Raw genomic sequence first — 25,502 nt, 5'->3', positions numbered from 1 at the left:
CATCCAACGTGACCCATCAACTGCTACCTCCAGCGGAATAAAACAAGCGTCAAACTACGGCCTCTATCGGGCGTCATGGAAAATGACAAACCTTTACAATGCATTAAAGTGCGACCTCTGCTGCCACTTGAAGAAACATAATAATTAAAGTGAAGATTCTTGTCAATACGATCAAAATGACAGAGTAAAAACCAGGTTAACTCATAATAATTCGTTCAAAAATATTTTTATTAATTATTGGCGTCACAATATAATATAAAGCACAATGATAAAAATAATTCATGTAATGAATACAGATGTAATAGAAATGAACAGACACTCTACATTTAAATGATGCCTAAAAGACGTCAACGCCGCAGACGTTCTATAATGTGACATCATAGCATAACTAGCATTCCACATTAGAAAAAATTCCATCAGATTTGTCAGTCTCACACTGTCTATCGCTTGTTCAAGCTCGTTTTTGCAGTTGTTGAGAATCTCCAATCCCGTTTTTCAACATGTGGTTCAGAAACGCTTTGAGTCGCGTCCTGCCACGACCTAAAGAACGTCATGAAGTGAGCTCCTATACGCAGTTGATGGCGAGTTGTGTGAAAAACACCACCTACCCATCTGAGTCTGACCTGAAGGCCTGTTTTGACCCTTCCTCGTCTGTTCTGCCTAATCCTGGGAGCACAACAGCAAAGAGGGACAAACATTCACCTCTTTGCCAAACTCCTATTCCTGTTCTGAAGCAAAACCGTGTTCATGTGGAGCCTGTCAACCAGCAGAGCTTCACAGACGGCCCTCCAGAACAGCTAGGAGAGAGTTCGAAGGTCAGAGTGCAAAACATCATCTTCCCACGTGAGATTGAGTCGAATGCCAGTGTTAAGCGTTCCTCATCTCCCCTGTCTCATTCTGGGAGTGGAGAAGTGATGGCGGAAAAGATTTTCGCTGTCCGCAAAAACCTTCCTTTTCTGAAGCCACACCGGATGCCTGTGAAGCCTGTCAACAAGCAGAACTTCACAGACGGATATCCAAAACAGCAAGGTGTGAGCTCGAAGGTTTCAGTGAAAAACATCATCTTCCCATGTGAGTCTGAGCTGAATGACAGTGTTAACCGTTCCTCAACTCTTCTGGAGCCAAACCATGTTCCTGTGGTGCCCATTGATGGACAAAGGTTCACATATGGACCTCCAAAATATCAAGGAGTGAGCTCTCCTAAGCACAAGACGGAAGTCTCAGTGAAAAATATCAGCTTTCCGTCTTGTGAGTCTGGTGTAATTCCCAGAGTTGAACTTTCGCCACCTGTTCTGCCATTGTTGAAGCCAAGCTGTGCTCCTGTGAAGCGTTTGGCTGGGCAGAAGTCCATTGATGGACCTCCAGCGTCCAGGTTTCCTGATCAGCTATTGAATGAGACAGAGAAGAATGTCGTCAAGGCTTCACCACTCTGCCAGGATGCTCCTGCTGCACCTGCACACTTGCCTAGTTTGAAGCCAAAATGTGCTCCTGTAAAGCCTGTTGAAGGACAGAAAAAGCCAACTGGACGTTTTCTCTTGACAAAGACTGGCAAAAAGATATCAGAGTCATGTGGAAGATCTCCTGAGCATGGAGGAGTGAAATCTCCTAGGAATCTGCTAGAAGTTTCAGGTAAAAACATCACTAAGCATTCATGTAAGTCTGATTTGATTGCCAGTGTTGACCTTTCTTTACCTGTTCTGCCTTTTTTTGGGAAACGAGCAGCAGAAGCAAACAAGTGCCAGAATCCTGTCGCTGTGCCCATACGCTTGCCCGCATTGAAGCCAGGTCGTACTCTTGTGAAGCCTTCAGCTAGACAGAAGTTCACAGATCGATCTTCAGGGCATCAAGTGTCCAGGTTTTCTACCTTTGTAAATAATGAGGCACACAGAAACGGCAGCGACCCTGAGGTTAAGACTCACATTTCCTTACCCAGACTGCCAGGTTTTCCAAAAGGACCAGTGAAGGTAAGCAAACAAACATTTGTGCGTGTTCCTATGATCACTAACATGCCTGCTCTGAAACTAACCCATGTTCCTGTGCTATCTGTTGGTGACACACAGAAAAGAGTCGCTGGTGCTGTGACAAAAAATCTCATGTTGAGTCAAACTGATGATGAGGATGTCAAGATGAAGAGGCCTCAGTCAGCTAAAAGCAACCGTCTTCCGCTCTCAAGAATCTGCTTGGGGTTTACAGAGCATCCACATGAGAACAAATCAGAAACATGTTTGTGAATAACAGTGCATGAAAACTGCTTTGAAGTGTGCTGTGTTCACCATTAAATGTTTTGTGCATTAAAATGATTCTTTGTGCATCCATTTGTTGTGTTTGTTCTTTGAGCAGTATAAATTTAAAAACCTTTCATGATCATAAAATGTTTTAATCATTCAATTTTGTTGGTCAGAAAATAAACATTCAATGTCAGTTAATAATAAAAAACAGCAAGAAACATGTAATTTCACCTTACAAAATTTCACATTTCTTTAAAAAGTTTCATACTGTTGGGCAAATGTTAATGTTAATAACGTTTTAACCTATGATGATGGGTGAAACAAATAATAAAATTAGCTTTATAAATGTCTCATTATTTATTTAAATGCTATTTACCAAATATCATTGAGAGCTGTGAGTCGAAGATACACACACCAAACTAAACTACAAAACATAATTACATTAATACACAGTAGAGTTCAATGCTGAATACACTAGTCAAGCAGAATCTCCCTTCGCCTTGATTCACTCACTGAAGTCTCTGCATTATTCTTCATCTGTCGTAGTACATTTTAAACAAAATCTGAATAAATTACACCATTTAAATTTAAATATTTAATTTAAGATAGCTTTTTTCAAGCTTAACAATAAAATAAACTAATAAAAGGTTACATTAAATTTGAAATTTCAATCTCTAAAACATTCTCAGATGGGATGGTGGGCTAAATCAAAGGTTGCCATGGGCCAATATTAGCCCACGGGCCCTAGTTTGAGTATCTTTGATTTAAAGCACCTGATTTTAATAATAGTGGATTATACACAAAGATAAAGTTCTAACAATCATACTTGCATTATGTCAGTGTATGTCTTTAAAATGTGTGTAAATAAAATGGCCTGGTCATACAGTGTTGATACTGCAGATAATGCTTTCAGATCATTATAAATAATAATCCAAAATGATTACCTTAGAATGTCTCTTGCATGATAAACTATCAAAAATTAATTACGCAGAGGATTTGTTTACAGCCTGAAGACCAGGGGTGCCCAAATGTTTTTTGTATAAAAAGCCAAAAACTAAATATCAGTAAAAGCTGTGGGCCAAAGATAAATATGCCAGACTATTTTACATTAGATTTGCCATGGGTAATTTTCTAATTTATTAGAAATAGTAAACATTACTTTGAACAGTATTAACTAATGGAGTTTAACTTTTTCAATTAGAATTTATTGCAATAAAAACATAAAAAATCTCATTAATTACACAGAAGAGTTCAGTGCTGAATACACTAGTCAAGCAGAATCTGCCTTGCCTTGATTCATTCACCAAAGTCTGCATTAACCTGTCTCATTTTAAACTAAATCTGATTAATTTACACCATTTAGATTGAAACATTTAATTTCAGATAGCTTTTAGGTAGCTTAACAATAAAATAAACAATATAAGTTTACATTAAACTTGAAATTACAAGGACTAAACAACCGACATTTAATCATGTAGTTTGTTAAGTGAATGAATATATGAAACAAATCTAATGAAAAGTGTTTTTTTGACGCAGCAGGTGTATTTAAATCTGATTTAAAAACGAAACATTGCTCACCAACACAACGCGCTCCCTGGTGGTCTAGTGGTTAGGATTCGGCGCTCTCACCGCCGCGGCCCGGGTTCGATTCCCGGTCAGGGAATGATTGTTTTACTACAACAAAACTTAATCATGATAATATTAAACAATTTTTAGAGTTATTAGTAGTGGGCCTATCCACTAAATGCCCATAGCAAGCTTCCATGGGGCAGAGCAGAATGAATTCAAAGGATTCAGGTTGTTCTATAACTTGACTATAAAAGCAGAATATTTTTTTGCTGTTCAAGTTTAAAGTAATGGGGCCCTTCTTTATTCAAGTCACTTTAAAAGCAAAACTGTATGTTAAATTTATCAAACTGTAGCATGTTTCAGAGCAAAACTGTTGTGTGGACAGATATCAGATAAACTTACTTTCCTTTAATTTCACAGGAAGTCAATTTCTTACATATTGTGATTACAGTTTTTTTAATGGTTTGGTGCTATTGCATTTTCAAATCTGTCATTCTTTCAAATCTGTATTTTTATCTATTTTCAGTCCACACAATCATGCATCATTTCAGAACACTTGATCATTGTGATATATACTGAGAAGAGTAGATCCTTTTTTAACTTACTGACAATCATTTCATTCAGTAGCAAAACAGGATAAACTTCCAATTACTCATTCATGTTACTGTGCTGTAAAACTGCTATTTTTTGTTTAAAAAGTTTTAAACAACATTAAAACATGATCAAAGAACCTATATGGCAGGGGTGGCCAACCCTGTTCCTCAAGAGCCACCTTCCTGCAGATTTCAGTTTCAACCCATATCAAACACACCTGTCTGTAATTATCACGTGGTGTTCAGGTCCTAATTGGTTCAGGTGTGTTTGATATGGGTAGCAACTGAATCTGCAGAAAGGTGGCCCTCCAGGAACAGGGTTGGCCGCCCCTGCTATATGATATATGGCAATATATGAAAATGACATATATGACATACAAGTTCACATTTGGATTTCACATACAGATATAAAATATGCAATATATATTATAAAATATTGCATAAATGGGCATTTACACACACATGTACAACATTTAAAGTGAATAAAAAAAGTTGGTAAAAGTTATATATTTTGACATATTTGTAATTTCAATGGTTGAAAAAAAGTATGTAAACAGACTTTTGCTATGTAATTTTGAAATGTTGCATGTATGATAAATGACAACGTTTAGGTCATATATGTAATTTGCATATATTTCCACTTTCAGATTTCTATATAGGAAAACAGTCATTTACATATGCAAGGAAAAATATTGTTCTGTTATATAATTTTAATTCGCAAGTAACTTATACATATCTAATTGTGATTATTGGGTGAAAATAATTAGTAATTAGCATTTTTAAAAGTTCCTCAAGCAATTTGTAACTTACAAATGATCAAACAACAATTAGACAAGTTGAAAATCTATGGATATAATTTATTCAAATTTTAAGATCAATTAAATTAAATGACACAAATGTATTAAATGGAATAAGAGATGCAAGTCTTAAGTTCGATAGTGATAGCATTATAAAAGGCAGTTAATGTAAATTAAACGTTTAGATAGAACATGTATTTTGTGTAGTGAAAAGGATATTTTGTGATTGTTTATTGTACACAAATGAAAATATGCTGAAATGTTTGAAAAAGTGCACTTTTGATGAAATAAGTACTAAGAGCTGATGTACCAATTGATTCTAATAAATGCACCACACCCCTCAAAAAACCTGTACAAAATGTACTTATTGGAAAAAAAATTATACTAAGACAGCTGGACATTGAAGGTGCAGGTAAAATCTAACGCTAAACACTTAAAGAATGTAGAATTTTTGTTCTGCATTATAAAATTAAGACTAAATTGTGGAAGCGTGACTTTATTAGTTTAAAGATCTTTTAAATATAAGCTATTGTTATAAAATGCTTTTCTAAGTAGAATCAAGATGTGTTTGTCTTCCCCACAATGAGTGTTGTTTATACAGTACTTGTTTTTAAAAGTCATTATGTCAAAATTATAGATAAAAACCTGTAGTAAAAATATCACAAATACACCTTAAGTGGCAAAAACAAACACAGCCATCCAGGTAAAACAACATCAAGAACAAAAACACAGACAGCTTATATAATATGAAAAATCTATTTATTACAAAATAAACACGTTTTCATTTCTGTTTTGATGTTTTTGTGACAGACTATCATTGAGTATTATGACTGATAATAATTGATAACTGGTTACTGAGGTCAGTGTTTACAACAGATCAAATAGGGTCTTACTATGGGACCTAAACTACATTTCTGACCTGCTGATATGAATGTGTAACATCACAGAATTATGATTTGTTTGCTTCGTATGACTTGATTTAAGACACAAGCAAGTAAAATACACTTAAAGAGCATATTTACAAAGAAAAAAAAAAACTTAAAGCTTTTTGCTTTTAACACATTAGCATTAAAATTCCAAATTCTTCTATTATGCAACAAGTGTCCAAACTCAGTCCTGGAGGGCCGGTGTCCTGCAGAGTTTAGCGCCAACCCTAATCAAACACACCTGAAGCAGATAATCAAGCTCTTACTGGATATGCTAAAAACTTCCTGTCAGATGTGTTGAAGCATGTTGGAGCTAAAATCTGCAGGACATCGACCCTTCAGGAATGAGTTTGGACACTACTATTAGGCAAAGCACTGAGATGTAAACCAACACTGCACAACATAAGATGTTGAAACCAAAAACCAGACAGATTGAATCTAAATTACCTTGTTTTTGCAATCGACATTCAGACCTTCAAAACTGAAACCAGCGTTAATAATGGATAAAATCAATCCATAAAATGAACACTTTCTAAAACATGCCTGCAGTATCTTAGCATCAACAAATTCATGCTAATCATACTGAAGGCTTTTCTAGCACAAACAAACTGTGAACTTCTGGTCAAAATAAAATATGGTTAAGTTTGTATGGCCACGTGCCATATAAATTATGAAACTAAAATTACTTTAAAAATGTGGCATATTTCAACAACCAAAATCCACATCATTTGCTGTCAAATGTCAAAACTCTAACTTTAAAAGACTCTTTAAAATACAAAAAAGCTGAACTTGTATAAAATAAACATAAAACTACAGAACAGTGAACAGTGCAATGAATATTCATCCACCAACTTCACTCTAGTCGACTTTTTTAAATAAGGCATTTTCTTCTCATCACTTCAGGATATCATCTGAAAAGCAAGAACATTAGCCATGTTAAAACTGACTATTATACAAATGAATATTAAAATAAATGAGCATTTTGAAAGCACTTACATTTTTAACAGTCTCACGAATGAATTCCTTTCTGCTGCTCAGATCGAAGTCAGGATACTTGTCATAAACCTACAACAAAGAGAAAGTTTATAAATCATAACAGCATTTGAAAAGACTTCAACTTGTCAAACTTTAACGAAACATCATCTATATACTGTGATGACTAGGGTTGGGCATCTAAGCTATAATGCCGATCCGATACGCATCTCGATACAAAGAATACGATCCGATATATTAGCGATACATTTGTGACATATTGCGATGCGACACGATACGATTCACACCCATATCACGATACAATGCAATAATTCAGCACTAACTAATTAGATCAAGTTTATGAGATGATGTAAAAGAGGATGCTGTGCCATTGAATGAGTTTGATTATTTATTAACCAAGCAAAACCAAGACTTTTTTTACAAACTGGCTCTTCTCTCAGAGCCAGAGCGTCAGTTTAGAGTAGAGGGCCATTTTAGAACCTATAGCACATATTATTTAAGTATTTTCAAGATAAACAGAATGTATAAGTGCAATATATATTAAAATATATATATTTGCACTCTTTCAACATAAAGGTTGAGCATTGCACAACAAGAATTGTGATTTAACTTTTCAACTATGAAAACAAGTTTTACAAAGATATATTTTGCCACTGATTATTCAAAACTTAAGGTCGTGAACTAGCAGTGTTATGCTGCTTTGAAACATCACTGTCACTGTAAACAACAGGCTAATAAAAATATAACAAACCAGCAATCTTCTTGCTGTGAGGTGGTCAAACTACCCACTGTGCCACCGTGACACCCATTATTTTTATCATTATTATTATTATTAATATTATTATTATTATTATTATAATTAAATAAAAATTAACAGGAGGAGGTGTTTAAAACCGCCTAGTGCGGCAGTATAGAGAGGGCGGCGTCCGCAACACCCAGTTATATCCGCGCATAGGGTGGCAGAATAGAGGTCCGCGACACCCGCGCGTCCTCAGTTATATCCGCACATAGGGCGGAAGAATAGAGGTCCGCGACACCCACGCGTCCTCAGTTATATCCGCGCATAGGGCGGAAGAATAGAGGTCCGCGACACCCGCGCGTCCTCAGTTATATCCGCGCATAGGGCGGCAGAATAGAGGTCCGCGACACGTCACTTCATTTTCATAACCGGTCACTTTCGTTTTCACATTGGGGTTGAGGGCGGCGTGATCGTCCTCTGCCTAGAGCAGCAGTTCAGCTTGCTCCGGCCCTGCAGATGAACAGTGCAATAACATCCGTTATTGGCATAGAGCGCACAAAACTTTAGATTTAAAACTCAGTAGGGAATAAAATGTTTGTTTTGCTTCTCGCGCTTTCTGAGGGCGCACCACTAGCTTCATCCGCACTACTGATACACTGAGTTGTAGTGTAAGTGTACACATCCGCAAATCCGTTGCTAAGGCTTACTTTATGTAGGTCGATTAAATTATGCGCCAAAAACAGGTTGACAACACTTGTTAATAAATAAAAAATACATTCTATATTAAAAAAATAAGCTGTATCTCGGAAAAACCGATGCATCTCGCAAAAACCGATGCATCTCGATTTGCTTCCAAAATTTCATTCATCCTCTGCTGCTCAACCGATGCACTCGCATCGTGCATGCGCATGACCGCGTATCGATACATATCGATTAATCTTCCCATCCCTAGTGATGACTATAGATGACAGTGATAAACAGACTAAATGCATGCAATAAATTACTCCTTTAGTTCAGTGGTTCCAAAAGTGGAGGTCGGGACAACCTGGGGTCAGAAGCGGGACAATATAGGTGGGGTCGCTTGGCAATTCACAAAAATCGAATTCATTTTATTAAACTATTAGAACTACTATATTTTATCCATAACTAGCTGAAGAACAAAATAGTAGTTTATAGTAACATTGTTAGCATGGTAATAATAAACATGGTAATAATAAACATTAAAAACAACATGAAAATAAAAAGCCATAAGCCTTTCAATATTTTTTGCAATCCTTGTGGTGATTATTGTTATATTAAAGACATAGGAATAGTGTCAGATGCAACACATTGATTTTACGTGCAATCACGTACATTAAAAATAAATACACGACACAACTTAACATGGAGGACGGTCTTGGGGTGGCGCTCTCCAAAATTAAACGGCGAATAGACCTGGGCCTGTTGGTATGTGTGCACTATTGTGTGCTGGGTTGTAAAACCACCTCAGAGAATATTGGGGGTTGCAAGCCACTGGAATTGTTATTTTAGGGGTCGTGGGCTGAAAAGTTTGGGAACCCCTGGTCTAGTTAGTTAAACTGCAATACAGATCATAACCCTTTAAAGTAAGCTTCTGTCCCAATAAAGGTGAAATAACATACTTGTCGGGTTATCTGCTTCATTGTAACCTCCTCCAGGTTTGCGTCTTTCAGGAGGTCTTTTACGTTCTCCTTCAACTGCTCATCTGTTGGTGGTTTTTTGATCATTTTGATCAAAGGTTGATCGTCATCAGAGCTTTCGCTTTCATCTAGAAGCAGAACTACAGCATATTAATCTCTACACACTGCAAAACACAATATTTACCATTTCTATTAAACATTTATAATATGACCGCATTAATACCTTTTCTCTTGCTTGCCGTCTTTTTCTTTCGGTTGCTGCTGCTGTCTGCTTTCTTAGTTTTCGGGACAGGCTTTGCTGGAGCTTTTCTCTTTGCTGCAGGCTTCTTTTTTGTCTAGGAATATTGAGATGAAAATTGTTAGTTTAAATGCAATTTCTGCTGAAAGGATTTTTGTATTGTCGGATCTGTGGCTGCAGTTATAAAGTTGTACTCGTTTCTTACAGTGCCATAAATGTAATAGTTTTGAATTCTTTCAAAACTGTAACAATTTGCTTTCATATGGCTCGTTTTCACTGACTGGTACTGTACGGTAAGATTCGGGTCGGAATGGATCACCTTTATCAGGCTTGCGTTTCAACTACCAAGGGTACCCTTTTGGTGGGCATGGTGTTTGACAAAGTTTCAGTCAACGTCATTTTCACTTGAGAAAATGTCGACAGTAAAGCCGAACGGGTTGCTTACATTTCACATGTGAAACACTTCTCACAAAACAGATGCTTTATACACAAATACTTCTGTATCAATGTTTATTACTAACTTTTATATCAACACAAGTTGATTATAACTGCAGATCAATGACTGCCTTCTGTAACGTCTGCAATTGTGTAAAATAAATAAATCAATGCAACATATATGAACACATACAGACCCTTACAGTCTCTGATTTGATACCAACTACAGAAGAACTACACACAGCAGACATTTAGTCCTTATATAGGTTCTAAAACAACACAAAACATAGCCTAGAGTAAGAGCAGACCTCTCATCTGTGTCTTTAATCTTCGGCAGCACATGTTAGCCTCGGTTAGAGAGCAATTCCATCATTCTGAGTTCATAATAGTCCAAAAGGTGATGATAATAGTTAAACATGGCAGTTTGTTCACGTTTGCTAAAAAAATAATGTGCTCCTTTTTTTCGCGCTTTACCCTCGCGTTTGTCAGTTTCTGACAGGATCGAGTTTCAAAAGCACATCAATAATCAAGTGCACAATATTATCATCAGCTCAAGAAGGTTGTTATTTCAGATATAGATGCGCGGCGAGTGCAAGCAAGAAAGCAAAACCGCTCGCGCTTCAGACTGGCTCGTAAAAAACTAAGGGCCACAAAGTAAATCTGCTCTTCTTTTTGGCTTTGTGGCTGTTTATCAAGATGACGAAAAGGTTTGTTTGATCCCGGGTCGACCATGGCTCGTTATTATATGTATATATTTACGCTGTAAAATATCTCTCGGCTGTGCATTTTAAACATGACGGCTCTTTTGTTTTCATTCCATCTTGTTGCACAAGCGAATGTAAACCGAAAGCGTTCAGCTGCGCGTCTAGCTCCGCCTTTTGGTACCCTTTCTCGTGTTTGGTACCGAAAAAGATGTACGGTACAGTTTGGTTCAGTAAGCCTTTCGACAGTGGAAACGGCCATAAAAACGTACCAAACCGTACCATACCACTCAGTGGAAACGGGCCAATAGAGATCAAATTAAGTTTCATTATCTAGATCAGGTTTAAATTAGATCAAAATTATTTGAAATGTTACACAATATACATTCAGAATCATAAAGGATTCAATATGGTATGAACATTAACCTTTTAAAGTCATTACCAACCTTTTTTGCATCCTTGTCTTCACAATATGTGTCACTGTCATCGGTTGTCTCATCTGATGGACTCTGATCAGACATCTTGTCAGATTTCTTTGTGGACTTCCCAGTGGAAGATTTCTTCTGAGGAGGAGATGTCTGTTGATTTGATCACACAACAAAAATCATTGAGTCACAACAGAGATCGAACTATAAAACCAAAAATGTGGGGAAAAGAATCTGTTGCATGGCAAATTTCAAGTCGCAACTAAACAAACCTGTTTACACTAGTGTTAACATTCATTTATTAATATTATTACAAGTTAAAGCAACATGTAAACAGGGATTAAAACATTCTGAGCTTGAAAGTTCCAGATCCACAGTTCTCAAACATGCTCCTGTACCAGCGCTCTGCATATCTTGCATGTCTCTCTTGTCTAACACACCTGATTTAGATAACCAGCTCATTAGAAGAGCTCACCAAGGGAAAAAAACATGTTCAGATTTACATGTTCCCTATATAGTGTTCACTGAAAATCAGCTGAGCTCAAAGTTTACTTCACTTTAGTTTAAACAGATCTGCACTGTGTTGCTTGCAGCGTCATCAGATGAAACTTATTACACAATAGTGAAGGGTTAGTTAACCACAATCACTGCATATGCTTCGATTCTCATGTCTTACAGTTTTGTGCCCTTTAAAATTGAAAACCTATCAGAGTACAGACTGAATGATTTTAGCCCCGATTTTGTCTCACTAAGAGGTTTTGTGAAATCGCAGACAAATGCCTGAAATGACAAGCAAATCAGTGCTCGTTGAGGCGAGTTACAATCACACAGTGACTACGTTTACATCAACATCAGCAATGGAATTATTTGCCTTATTCTAATTAAGACAATAATATGACTAAGGTGTTTACATGAGCTGCTTTTTGAAAGTTCCTTTCATGATCCTGTTTTACATGTTATAGCACATAATTTGATTAATGACATTGCGTCACTGCGTTATCCACATTACCTCTGAAGGTTCATGTATTTCGGGTATTGAATTTTTAATTTGTCGACTTTACCAGCAGGTTGGCACTTTTACTTTCATTCAGGAACATTTCATGCATGCCAAAAGAGATAGTTGCAACTATGAACTGCTGGAAGTTATGTTTTAATGGAAGTTCATACAGCACGCTGAATGAAAAAAAAAAAAAAAAAAAACTCCACATTTCACGATGTAGGTGTCTGTGGTCTGCACTGACTTTGTAGGTGCAGAGAGTGTCAAACAGCCATGTGTGTGTGTGTGTGGACTATCCTGTTGTTAAACGTGGCAAAAAGTCCTACATCATGGTAATAGTTTGGTTAAGGTATTTTTAGGGTATACAACGGTTTGGAAAAGTCAAGGTTTTAAAACCGCCAAAGTTTGCTGCAATACTGTTTCTAAGATGTAACATTTTTTAATGACATTTTTTGTTTGTTTTTTAGGACAACAGTATCTCCAGCAGAAAAATAAATCAAAAGATGTTGTTTTCAATTTTAAAGAAATCTTTGTTTTTAAAACAAATGAAGACAGCAGAAGTCAATTAATCTTTTGAATTATTTAGCCTGACATGTTTATTGCTCCAAACTATAATAAATAAATAAATAAATAAATAAATATATATATATATATATATATATATATATATATATATATATATATATATATATTCTTTAGAGCAGTAATCACAATACCGTGATATTTTTATCCATGCCTAATCAACAAACTCCATGTGTCCTACTTCGATTTGTCTTTAGTCCGATTATGACCTTAAACTGAAAAAAAAAAGGCTGTTAACATGGTAGACTCTTAATCAAGAGTATAGCCTTAATCACATTAATGTTCAATTATTGGTGTCCATGTAAACATACTCGTTGTGAACAATCAAAGGCGCGCTCTGAGAGAATCTACAGTCAATGAGAGAGCAGCATCCCCTAGTGTGTGTATCTGCAGGCCAGCAGGAGGTTGGGGGAGAACCTTCTTTTCAGTCTGCCCAAGAAATTGAGGAGAAACTTGTGTAAATTTGGCAGGGGCGCCTGTGTCTGTTTGACATGTCATCTGAGCAATATCACAAACAAGTCGAAAAAAAAAAAAAAAAACAAAGTTGTGAAATTGCTAGTTTCCTTCAAAACTCAGGAGAGAAAATAAGTACATTTTGTACCCCACTAAAGGCTTCTTTCTCATTAATTCAATTCAGCTTTATTTGTATAGCGCTTTTACAATGTAGATTGTGTCAAAGCAGCTTCACATAAATGGTCATAGTAACTAAAAGAGTGTAGTTCAGTTTTTAGTGTTTAAGTTCAGTTCAGTTCAGTTTAGCTCAGTTCAGTGTGATTTAAAATCATTACTGAGAGTTCAAACACTGAAGAGCAAATTTTATGAAGTTAATAAAAAATTATATACTATGTGTTTGGTTGTGAGACGTAGTTTGCGGACTGAGACAAAGTTGTCAACGATTCTTCATATTGTACAGTCATGCAGTGTGAAACCTCCCCATCGCCGATCCATATTGCAGTGAAAACAGAGTAGCTATGGAATTCTACCCCAGGTAGTCATGCAGTGTGAAAATATCTGTAATGGGACTACTAAATCGTGCAGTCTGAACTCGGCATTAATTGTAACTGGATTCATAGCAGAATATCCTGTGATGTCCACTTCGAAGGACACTTATGGAACAAACCTATAAAGCACTAAAAGAAACAAACTAAATGTGCAGAGGGGTGGTATGCCAGGACCAGGTTTGTTTTCGTGCATCAATAGACACATTTCAGCACCGCAGACCACATAAGATCAGATGAACAACAGCATCAGAAATGCAAACAACCAACTCACTTCCTCCTTGCTATCCTCTTTAGAATCATCATCATCGTCTACGTCATCATCCGAGGACTCATCCTCTTCCTCTATATCAGATTTATCTTCACTATCATCATGTTTTTGACTTGCTTTTGCAGACTTCTCAGTGCCCTTGCTCTTCCCTTTGGTCTCTTCTTCATCACCGTCGTCGTCATCATCATCATCATCATCATCATCACTACTGGAATCTGTGACAATGGGTTTGGACTTTCCACTTACTACTTTTTTTTGTGGCTTTTTGCTCTTGGATGAAGACTTTTCTTTTTTGCCATCTTTGGTCGTCTTCCTTTTTTTCTTTAGGACAGGCTGCAGACAGCAAAAGACAAACTTAGACACTTCACCAATAATCACCAGCATTGGATCCAAACTCAAATGCACCATTTTGTTTGGATTGAGCCTTTTTCCCTGCATCTTTCTTTCTTTCTTTCTTGTTTCTTTCTGTCTGTCTGTCTGTCTGTCTGTCTGTCTGTCTGTCTGTCTATCTATCTATCTATCTATCTATCTATCTATCTATCTATCTATCTATCTATCAGGGTTGTCACAATATACCGGTATGACGGTCTACCACGATTTGAACGTGCACGATTATCATACCATGAACAATTGCATATCAACGGTTTTAACCCTTAAAGACCGAGAGAGCTGCCCGCGGCTAAAAATAAGTATAGCTCTTAAATGTTTAATAACTTTTGATCCGCTGATCCGATTTATACAATTCAAAGATTGGCATAAAGAAGAGAGTCTCAGCTTTCCAGTGCTGTATCACAAAACATTCACTTTTTTTTTTACATTCACGGACTTTTAGAGGCTCCGGAATCAGTGCAGTTACGTCATCAAAATTTGACAATGCTGATTTGACAAAGAAACGCTCGTCACAAACCAGACATGATACATTAATGCATTGTCCCTCCTCCATGCCCAGATTGGTTCAAACTCGCTATATCACAACCAATAAGCATAGGTTTCGCTTTTGTTTGTGGACCAACAGTGAGCTTTTTGAACAACACAGAATGAGAGATAGGCATACATTTATGCGCGGCTAAATAAAACGCAAAAAAAAAGTTTTGCATGAAATAATTCTCATACTAAGTACTTTTGCATGCACAGCAGCAAAGAAACATGACAAAACAGTGACACAGCAAAGACGAACTGCTGCTCTTGCTGTTTTCAAAAGACGCAAATGAAGGTGCAGCTGTTTGTCTGCATTGCAGACAACCATATCCAAATCCATATCCACAGACAACCATATCCATGCTGGCACATAAAACCTAAGGATGTTCCATATTGAATCTAGTTTCGTTATGTAACTATTTATAGTATAGTAAATATTTATATCTATTTTTTTACTGAGGATTTGCACCATGTTTATTTGGACTTTATTTGGACTTTGACACATTATTTATTATTTTCTTATTTTTTTATTTGTTCATTGTAAGTGGTGTTGTTTATAGTAACTGAAAATATATTATTTGGAAAAAGTCAAATTTGCTTCACTGTTCTATTATTTTGTAACATTTGTAACATACCGTATACCGCGAAACCGTCAAACCGTGGTATTGTTTTAGACGATTATCATACCGTAAAAAATTCATACCGTTACAACCCTACTATCTATCTATCTATCTATCTATCTATCTATCTATCTATCTATCTATCTATCTATCTATCTATCTATCTATCTATCTATCTATCTATCTATCTATCTATCTATCTATCTATATTGCCACTGTAATATTTAAGAGCAAAAGATCTCACCTTTCCCGAGTTGGTTGGCTGTGCGAGAAATTTCATAATCCTCTCTGAGAGAACAACTTGTGTTCCACTCCTCTCCAGATCAAGAGTCTGACAGATGGTTTTGAGCAGTTTCTTGGGAAGCCTGCCAGACAGACAAACCAAAGCGTATTAACAAACCCAGGTAAACTCATGACCCAGGAGACCGACTAGCATTTTTACATGCCATCTTGTCTTGTAATCGTTTGGCAGCCCAATAGTAGTATCAAAATTAATTGTTTCTTTGGTGCACCATGATGCAGATGGGTACAATTCGATATTGGTTCAGTAATAGATTATAACCGGTAAATATGTACTGACGTCATTTATCTCCTATGCGCGATGTCGCAGTAGAATACTATGGCGCAGGAGGCGAGGATGGGTAAATAAAAAGCTCCTACTACTTAAAAGGAAGATAATTATGCACAGTTTAACTGCTTGTGAGCTTGCTGAAAAGTCTTTCTTTGACACTGGAGAAGGCACAGCACACGAGCCGTTATTTCACTACTAGGGAGAGATGCTGTAAAACTCCATCTGTCTCTTTCTCTCTTACACACTTTTTACATTAGACCCGCTCCGCTGGCCTGTTTGTGAGGTAACTTTTCTACTCCTCTCGGCTGTTAAAGCAACACTTGTGCATCCACACACGAGTGTGCCTGAGTTGCGAGTTTTCTCCACTGTGTCTATTACGGGTTATCTGTGATAACCTCGTATTATGCACATAAAGACTGTAACTGCGGCTGTTCTTCCTGCGTGAATCATCTGTGCTTTAATTTCTAAAACCAAACGCAGCTTTTTCTGTTGAGCAGGTGAAGACAGCACTCAAAAAGGAAGCGGGATAATATTTACATTAGCTTATGTCCTATAAATGCTCATGTTGTCTACTGTGCATGTAGTGGAGTTTTGTTTAATACATAAAAAAAAAAGTGTTTTCTTTGAGCACGTAAAATTCAAGGTACAGTTCATATATCTTACTGCTTGTATTAAAGGACAATATTGTATCGCAAATAATATATAAATATAAATATATTTATAGATTAAGAAAATAAAAATTATTGTGTTGTGAAGAAAAAATCAAATTTTTTATGGAAAGTACCATGATATCGACTTGAACCGAATTGATTGCATGATAATCGGAACCGAACCGACCGCGAAACCAGTGTAGGTTCACACCCCTACAGCCCAATTTTTTGAGATACTTCTGTAAGGTAATTTAAACTCTAGCTCAGCCATTTTAGAATAAGAAGCACAAAAACAAAGATAGTGTGAAGTAAGATTTGTCCACTTGTTTGTCCATGTATACAACCATATGACCGTTGAAGTCAAATGAGCTTTTAGTTGTGCGTTTGCATGTTGTCTTGTCATGTTTAAAACACACAACTTGGTTAACTTGATGAGAGGATTTCCAGGTTCAGTATTTACAAATCTAAGTACTTATTGTGTGACATTTTAAGTGAGAAGAAAGCTACATTGTTGCCTTTTGCCATACTTTGTAGCAGTTTTATGTGTCTAACACAATGAAAAGCTTATTTTTTCCCCATTTATTTTAACTATATAACAGGCATGAAATTTGATTCGTCTTATTTCTGCTTTAAAACTGTACAGATTTTTAAATACATCCTGCATGAAACATCTTGTGTAATGGAAATGCCCCTGACCAATGTAAATCAAGTATGCACAGCATGCAAAATAACACATTAGTGGACCTGGGGAATAACATGGATTTAAGAAAGATAAAAAAAACACACTTTAAAGGACCTGTATTGAATTATTTTCTTTGACCTTAAGGGCCCATGGAAATCTTGCTTATTAGATGTATTTTAAGATTTCATATGCAATTTGCCAATTTCATTCAGTTTTAAGCCAAAATGTGCATAAATAAATAAATAAATAAAAAATAAAAAACAATACCTAATAGAGCATGAACTAATTCGGTTTTCATAGGCATGTAAATGTATTTACATATAAAGCATTATCAAACCAGTTAAATACCTTTTCACCTTCTCCATCTTTTTGTTGTAAAGGTCACTGTCCTCTTTAAAGGGAAATCCATTAAAGAGCCGCAGATTTTTCCGCAGTGTTGATGCCTGCATAAACATGAATCATCATTAGCTATAGATTTTGGCCACTTATTTGTTAAGGAAGATCTCAAAACAACGCCTTACAGCCCCTGGTCGATCATATAGGATCTTATGCAGCGGTTTGAGCAAAGGAGCTTTAAGCTTCCCAATGGAGTGGTTAATTCGTGCAATGTCTCCCAGCTTGTCGCCTCTTCCTTTGCTCTCAATCTTCGGCTTTTCCTTTGGTTTACTCATCATATCAAGTCTCTGGATGACCTTTTTCTCACGTTTTCCTTCAACGATTTCCAGTTCAACTGAAAAGACAATTAGAAAACATTGCAATGGCGCTGATGAGTCTGCCAGATTATTAAAAAGGGTGTTTTTATCCTGTCAATAAAGCAGAACAGAATATGCCTTGATTGTATGCTATGCGTGTAAAGAAAATGTCTGATGTGGAATTATTTTATGTTGACAGCAAAACTCAGGGTTCCCATTTCTTCATGGACACCAAATTCAAGGACTTTTAAAATCACTAATAATTTTAAAGCGAGTACCTTTGTAATTCAAACCCCCAGCATATACAATGAAAGTCTTCCATCCCTTAACATTTTACTTTCACCTTATAATTACATTAAAATGTTATTGAAAAGATGATGTTTTGAATGAGTCATTTTCATGAATGTAGTTTTTAACAGTCATGTTCAAAAAAACTTTAATACAATAAAACTAATTGAATCCAATACTGGTAATATTTAAATGTGATTTCTGAAATATTGATAAAAGGTGTATTATTTATCATACTTTTTACATAAGATATAAATATAAGATTTTTTAATTAATAATGTCTTAGTTTTTATCATTCAGTTTTTGAAAGCAGCACAGCACAGTACAATTTTAGAAATAACATCATAAACTTTATATTCAAGCACTTTTAAGGACCTATGTTTGTTTTTAAGTACTTCCCAGGTGCTGAATACATGTCTTAAATTCAAATAATTTCAAGAACTTTCAAAGTGTGGCAACCCTGAAAACTGCAGTTTCTTTGTTATACACACATTTTCTTGAGGTAAAACCTCTGCTAGCACTTTTAACACACCTAATCAGATTGCGAGGGCTGCCCTCCCAATCGCTGATTAAATTGTCAGCTGAACAGAAAGATAAAAACAAGAAAACTCCACTAGAAAAGGCAAAGATGGTATGCAATTGTTATCATACTTTGCATTTTTACCAAACCATTTAAGCATTTAGACAGATTCCTTGCTGTTTTATCCCACCTATTTTGCTGGTTTAGTTGCAACTTTATATAGGTGCACTTAAGCAGTGAATTTCTATTCTAAATGCCATTGTAGTTGTTTAGGTATATTTCTTTAATATGAAAACATATTGTAACCTTAATTCCGAGCCATAAATTTTTTTTCAAGCATTTTCTTTTTGCATGTTTATGACTATGAATTAATCATCATTAGTCATTTGTCTTTATTTATAGTAAGGGCAGCTCTGATTATGCACCTTAAAGGCCAACAAGGAAAGGTATATGATGAAGTGAAATTCAGTCAATATTAATACGCAATACTAACATTCAAAAATAAATCCTTCAGTTAATAAGTTATGCATGTTCATTTAAATTAACTTGTGTTTTAATGACTGGAAACAGCTTGTTGAAACGGAGAAGAGCAAGTTTTTAATCTATATTACTTTCAAAACCATTAATTTAAAAGAATATGACATTTCAAAATGACCAAACTTTCTGTGTCAGGAAATGTTTATCTGAATAACTGGCTATCAGCATGGGCAGAGAAACATAATATTAGTTAATGTCTAAAAATAAGGGTAACATATGAGGATAAAAGAGGTCTCATTTAATTTATGAGCTGATGAAAAGTATATAAAAGCAGTTAACAAAGTAATAAAAATTAAAGGGCTAGTTTACCACAAAATGAAAATTTACTCAACCACAGGTGGTTTCAAGCCTTTATGAGTTTCCTTTTTGTTGAACACAAAATGGGCTGTTTAAAACAACAATTGACTTCCATAGTATAAAAAAACAAATACTACAGAAAATTACAGATTTCCTCAAAAAATCTTTTTTTATTAGTTTTTTTTTTATTATTATTGTAAACAAAACACACAGGCTGAAAAAAATATATATATAATGAAATAAATCTATTCAAATACCCAGACCACCTGCAGTCTCTTGAAACTGGGGTCTCCAATGAATAGAAGTTAACAGAAAAACAAAATACAGTATCAAGTATCAATCGTAAAAAGTAAGGCAATCATTCTGGGTCCTGATCATTGCTTTGTGCAATGAAGTCCAGATATTTAACAAAATAAAAAAATATTACTTTGTGTTCAACAGGAGAAAGAAACTTTAAAGGTTTGAAACAAGTAAAGGGTATGTAAATGTTACAAAAAAGTTTTTTGGACAAGCCGCCCCTTTAAGATGCATCAGGAATTTCTTAAAGGAATAGCTAAAAATTAGCTTACACATTTTGACTTTGGGTTTAGACGTGGTTTTGGGTGAGGATTCCTCTGATTCATCCTGCTCTGCATCATCCAAAGGATGTACTTCTGTCTTGATTGCTTCCATATCTTCACTGAGGAACAGACTTTCTCAGGTGCATCCTAAATTAAACAGATATAAAAATGAAACAGAATATTATTAGCAGACATGTATGACACACATAATCTATATGCACAATATTTAATCTGTGCTATTTGACTGTTAGGAATGAGACAGAGTAGGGTGTTCAAAATGAAAATTCCAAAGGAAAAAGTGCACTACAAATGCCCAATATAATGCTATTTTATCACATATGAAAAAAAAATACTTCACACAAGTCATCATATGACAAGAAGGTCGGTCCAAATTAGGGCTGCAGGATATTGGAGAAAACTGACATTGCGAAATTTTCATTCACTGCGATATAAATGCACTTTCACTAATGACTTGAAAAGCTTTTAAAGATTGGGGTGATTGTGTGGGGCTGCGTATCTGCATAAAATATAATTATTAAAAAATGACAAGCATTGTTAAATTCAACAGACAAAACATGCAAATAAACAAAGATTTATAATGTTCTGGGGAGTCAAACAGTATTCAGAAACAAAAATTGAGTAATCACAGTATTGTAACAATAATAACAACACTAAATCGTTTTAATTGAAGAATTAAATTGCCCATTAAGCTACAAACGTTTCATTGTTGTGTTACAAACAAAATTTATTGTGCCCAAATGTTTAAGTTTGATCGAAACTCTTACAGCAAGGCCTTAAAAAAACACATACAAATAATAAAGTTTCATTTAAAAGTTAAAATTTGAAATTACTCTTTACTGTGTTGTTAACTGTAATGTTTAGTCAACTATAATTCTGACTACATTATAGATCCCTGCAATGTGACAATTCCAGAGTCGCACATTGCGATATTGATGCTGAAATTATATATTGTGCAGCCCTGGTCCAAATTTGCAGTATGTATATGTATATATATATATATATATATATATATATATATATATATATATATATATATATATATATATATATATATGAAGAAAAAATAAAATACTGTATTACTGCATAATATTTTTTCTATAATACTTCTATTTTTGGTTATAAAAAGCCGTGAATAATGTTGGAATTTTTTTTTTTTTGCATAACAAGAACAATAGCATACAAAAAAATGAGAAATACAATGCTTACAATTGTTTTTTTTTACGTCCAAGAAACAAATCAATAGAGTATAAAAAACAAAAATTAAATGACAGGGGATATATAAATTACAAATCATTTGCATAAGAAAATGATTAAAAAATTGTAAACATCCATATAGCTTTTTTATGATTAAGGTTTTTTAGGGTTGCGATATAATGCTTAAGAACAATTTTAAACAAATAAATGTTAGATTTATAATTGGACCATTTTTGTTAATGTACATGGTACTTCCCATATATAATCATTAAATTAAACAACAAATTTTGCTCCAAAGTTTTACTGTTATTATAGTATGTCAAAAAATATTTTTACAAAAAAAAAAAACTGAATTTTAAATTTTGTAAGTTTAAATATAAGATATTCAACAGCAAACCAAAATATTTGGTGCATTCAAAAAACAGGTGTTTTATGAATTCCTCCTCTAATTCACAAAAAGTGCACGCAGATTCAATGTCTCTAAAAAATCTTTTAACAACTTGTTTCACTAAAAAAATTTATTTAACTAGTTTATGTCACATATTTAACTTTATTGGTGAGACAGTATTTACTAGGCAAGTTTCAAACTTTTTTCCACTCAATCTGCTCAAATAAGGATTTCCAAAAAGGTTTGCATTTAGGCAACCATGTGCTTCTGCCTTCTGCATAACTTTTTAATGTAAAAGATATTACATTTATTGTCTTTAATTTTCACACTATTGATACTTAACTGATTAGTATGTAAAATGTTGGATTCAGTGGACATATTACCAGATAAGAGCTGAACAAGTCCACTAGAAATTGCATTTTATTTATAAGCATCCATAGTAAACACACCTGTTTATGAAGAGAGGACAGTTTTAACGGCACCTTGTTAATATCAAAATTACACCTCAAAGAAAAAAAATAATAAATAACGTTAACTTTTAAAAAAGTCTAAACCCCCATTGGTCAAAAACTAGTTAGGGGTGATGCTCTAAATTTTACCTTTAAAATTCAGGTAATTCTGAATCCATTTGATTTAAATACACTTACAGCAGTGCTGACATCAAGAACATTGAGACCACATCTTCAACTGGATTGTACAACACTGTCTTTTTTAAATAATGTGGTCTGTTCCACCAAATATGAAATTGAACAAAAATGTATCCACCTCTTTTATGACTGATTGTGGAATATCTAATGCAAGAGACGTATATACTAAACAATGTTGGACATTTTTGGACAACTGTCGCAGCTATAAATACGTACTGGAGGGGGCGGAGTTATCAAACTCTAATACTGTACGGCAAAATAACCTTATATAATTCATACACTAGACAGTGAAATACATAATGCACATAGCAAGTAAATTGTATATCATTTGAGCCACAATATATTCGCAATAGCTCTGTTTATTGCCTGTAATCAATTCATCAACAGTGCGCTCTTGGTGCAAAACGAATTTGGCGCGTGTTTGTATTTCCAGTTGAATAAGCTCGACGCAAACCCCTTGCATGCTAACAAGCTATGACATTACGACCAAATATGAGACAAACTGAGTGGAGACGGCAGAAATCGCAAAACATATAACCACGTTTAATTAAAACCAAACTTTTAAGTATACATAAGCTGGCGACTGAATTGTTTTAGGAGCGCGGGACTGGTGGTACACCAGACTAGCTTATTTGTCCCGCCTACTCGCTCACAAAAATACAACCGAATTTCCATTCGCAACAAACCGTGACAACTCCTGCCTCCTTGTAAGTGAAAACGCGACTGATGTAAAATACTGCAGATTGTAAAAACAGCACTAAAAACCGCATGCTCATACTTTAATGGATATACTCACTGTACGTTACTGTTGCGCCGATTGGAAGTGATGGAGGTGCGCAGTAAACATGGCGTTTGAAAATAGAGGGCGGGCCGTCACGTGACCACGCTGATAAAAAACCATAATAAAAGAACTCGTCCTTCAAAAAATAAAAGTGTCAATTTATTCACTTCGATGTCGCTAAAAAATGTAAGACTTATTTTAATATTGATTATCCCAGTCGGTCAACATTCAGATTTGCTGTATGTATGGCGCATTAAATTTATTTGCAATAACATCACCACCGAAGGATCGTTTAAAAACTGAGTGTAAATTATGACTGTATAGTTTTTATTTATTTTTGAAAGTTCGTGGTATTAAAAGTGCATTCTTAATTTAACAGTATTAGTTTTATTTATTTCCAATTTCATTTTAAATTAAGTATACTTCCCTTACTGTTGTTTATATAGCCCATTTTAACCAGCTGTTATAGGCTATTCCATTTACATTTACCAGCCAGAAAGTGCTAAAATTTATTTTATTAGTATTATTCATTAGTATTTTTGTGTTACATGTATAAATGCTTCCTGTAAAATGCTTTGTGTGGTTTGCACTTTTGAATATAAAAATGGGTATTTTAGAGAATTTTAGTAATTCTCTACATTTCTACATTTTCCTTGTTTCTAATATTATTTTGACCTTATAATTTTCTTTATAATTAATTTTTATTTTCAGAAAACTAATTTAAAATGAACATTTCCAGTTCCTCAGTTGGTAGCAGCAATATCTTTACTAACAGCAGAGGGCAACATAGTAAAGGCCTTTACTCAATAAGCATTTTATGCTATAACAGCACAATCTTACTATTGTATTCGATTTCAAAATCCTGTAATCCTTTAAATGTATTTGCACACACCACACGCACAGCAAACTGACTAATAAGTAAACTGAACAGTGAAAACATTTCTGATGAAACTTTGTTTAAATAAATTAAACTAGCCTATATGTTTTTCAATTGTTTTTGTGATAATTTGAATGTTTAATGTATTAAGTGTTGGTTGTGCTAATATATATATATATATATATATATATATATATATATATATATATATATATATATATATATATATATATATATATATATATATATATATATATATATACTTACATAACATATATAAAATGTGAATGTGTTTTTACTTGTTGTGAATTAGATTTTTCTCAGCGTTCTTTTACTATCGGCGTTATTATTGTGGCTGATGTTAATGGTCCAATAATAGCACTGTTGGATTTTGTACACTGTGTTGCAGTTTTATACTGTAAAATTTGTTGTATTGTAATATGTTTACATTTTAAAAAACTACCATGGAAACTAAAGCTGTCTTTAGTTTTTCTTTCTGACCACACATCTCCCACCACATTTATGATCAATGTCATCTGCTGATTCAGTAATTACTCATTCATTCATCAAGTTACACAATATGCAGTGCAACTCTTAATCTAATCTTTTCCAAATAAAATACATGCACATTTTATCCCCTGCAATGCTGTTATTTTATATATATTATTTATTTAAATCAGCTTATTGCTCAGTCATGTGTCACACACATCTACATTTCAAGGTTGGTAAAAGCAGAGCTGATAAACCTTTAATTCCATGCAGATTCCACCACATTCTTCTTCCTGTTTATCATGTTTTAGGCTTTAAAAATTGAGTTTGAAGAATCAACTCGCTGCTGCATGTCCACGAAACTACCCAACCATGGACTTTGTTTTGAAATGTGTGGGAAAAGTTATTTGAATCAAGCGTAGGTTTAAGGCCAAAGTTGACCCACCCACGAGGAACAAAGCATGCTTTGCGTTTTCTGCGTGTCGCGCGCATGCAGGTGCAGATCTCGTGAGCGCGAAGGCTTTGATTTTCCCAGACGATTACAAAGCACCTAATTTTTTACTGGTTGTATTAAGTGTCTGGAGTTTGTTGCCTAGCAGCCTTAAAATGTCTCCTGATTG

The 25,502-nt window shown here is 34.8% G+C and overlaps 2 protein-coding genes, 1 long non-coding RNA gene and 1 other non-coding gene across 8 annotated transcripts; 3 read left to right on the top strand and 1 right to left on the bottom strand.

Annotated features, from left to right (window-relative positions):
* The first annotated feature begins 85 nt into the window (after positions 1 to 85).
* LOC141378300 (uncharacterized) lies at positions 86 to 2,300 on the top strand. Its single transcript, XM_087287771.1, has 3 exons — positions 86 to 1,629; positions 1,723 to 1,964; positions 2,061 to 2,300. Exons 1-3 carry the CDS (start codon positions 501 to 503, stop codon positions 2,229 to 2,231), a joined length of 1,542 nt encoding a protein of 513 aa, XP_087143897.1. The 5' UTR covers positions 86 to 500; the 3' UTR covers positions 2,232 to 2,300.
* A 1,519-nt stretch (positions 2,301 to 3,819) lies between these two features.
* Positions 3,820 to 3,891, top strand: trnae-cuc (transfer RNA glutamic acid (anticodon CUC)). The gene has a single exon. It is a non-coding gene; the product is annotated as a tRNA-Glu (tRNA).
* Positions 3,892 to 5,929: 2,038 nt separating this feature from the next.
* On the bottom strand, positions 5,930 to 23,595 carry dek (DEK proto-oncogene). 5 transcript variants are annotated; one of them, XR_015510619.1, is made up of 11 exons: positions 23,532 to 23,589; positions 20,495 to 20,632; positions 18,113 to 18,321; positions 17,940 to 18,034; positions 15,933 to 16,053; positions 14,154 to 14,483; positions 11,324 to 11,455; positions 9,727 to 9,838; positions 8,805 to 9,631; positions 7,110 to 7,272; positions 5,930 to 7,024 (listed from the first exon to the last, which is right to left on the bottom strand). XR_015510619.1 is itself a non-coding variant. In XM_087286236.1 (11 exons), exons 2-11 carry the CDS (start codon positions 20,595 to 20,597, stop codon positions 7,013 to 7,015), a joined length of 1,341 nt encoding a protein of 446 aa, XP_087142362.1. In that variant the 5' UTR covers positions 20,598 to 20,632; positions 23,532 to 23,589; the 3' UTR covers positions 5,930 to 7,012.
* On the top strand, positions 20,116 to 23,594 carry LOC147840389 (uncharacterized). Its single transcript, XR_015512034.1, has 2 exons — positions 20,116 to 21,490; positions 21,565 to 23,594. It is a non-coding gene; the product is annotated as an uncharacterized LOC147840389 (long non-coding RNA).
* Positions 23,596 to 25,502: the final 1,907 nt, after the last annotated feature.

This window comes from Danio rerio, chromosome 16 (assembly GCF_052040795.2).
Source record: "Danio rerio strain M-AB ecotype USA chromosome 16, GRCz13ab, whole genome shotgun sequence".
Taxonomy (NCBI): Eukaryota; Metazoa; Chordata; class Actinopteri; order Cypriniformes; family Danionidae; genus Danio; species Danio rerio.
This window is presented reverse-complemented; position numbering and strand designations above follow the sequence as displayed.

Bases quoted from the DNA above. Each gene is read 5' to 3' on its own strand.
- LOC141378300 (XM_087287771.1), top strand. From the start codon at position 501: ATGTGGTTCAGAAACGCTTTGAGTCGCGTCCTGCCACGACCTAAAGAA. The intron at 1,630-1,722 runs GTAAAAACATCA...GGAAACGAGCAG, and splicing joins GAATCTGCTAGAAGTTTCAG to CAGAAGCAAACAAGTGCCAG. The intron at 1,965-2,060 runs GTAAGCAAACAA...GGTGACACACAG, and splicing joins TTCCAAAAGGACCAGTGAAG to AAAAGAGTCGCTGGTGCTGT.
- dek (XM_087286236.1), bottom strand. From the start codon at position 20,597: ATGGAAGCAATCAAGACAGAAGTACATCCTTTGGATGATGCAGAGCAG. The intron at 16,054-17,939 runs GTATTTAACTGG...TCTGTCTGGCAG, and splicing joins AAGATGGAGAAGGTGAAAAG to GCTTCCCAAGAAACTGCTCA. The intron at 14,484-15,932 runs GTGAGATCTTTT...TGCTGTCTGCAG, and splicing joins AGCCAACCAACTCGGGAAAG to CCTGTCCTAAAGAAAAAAAG.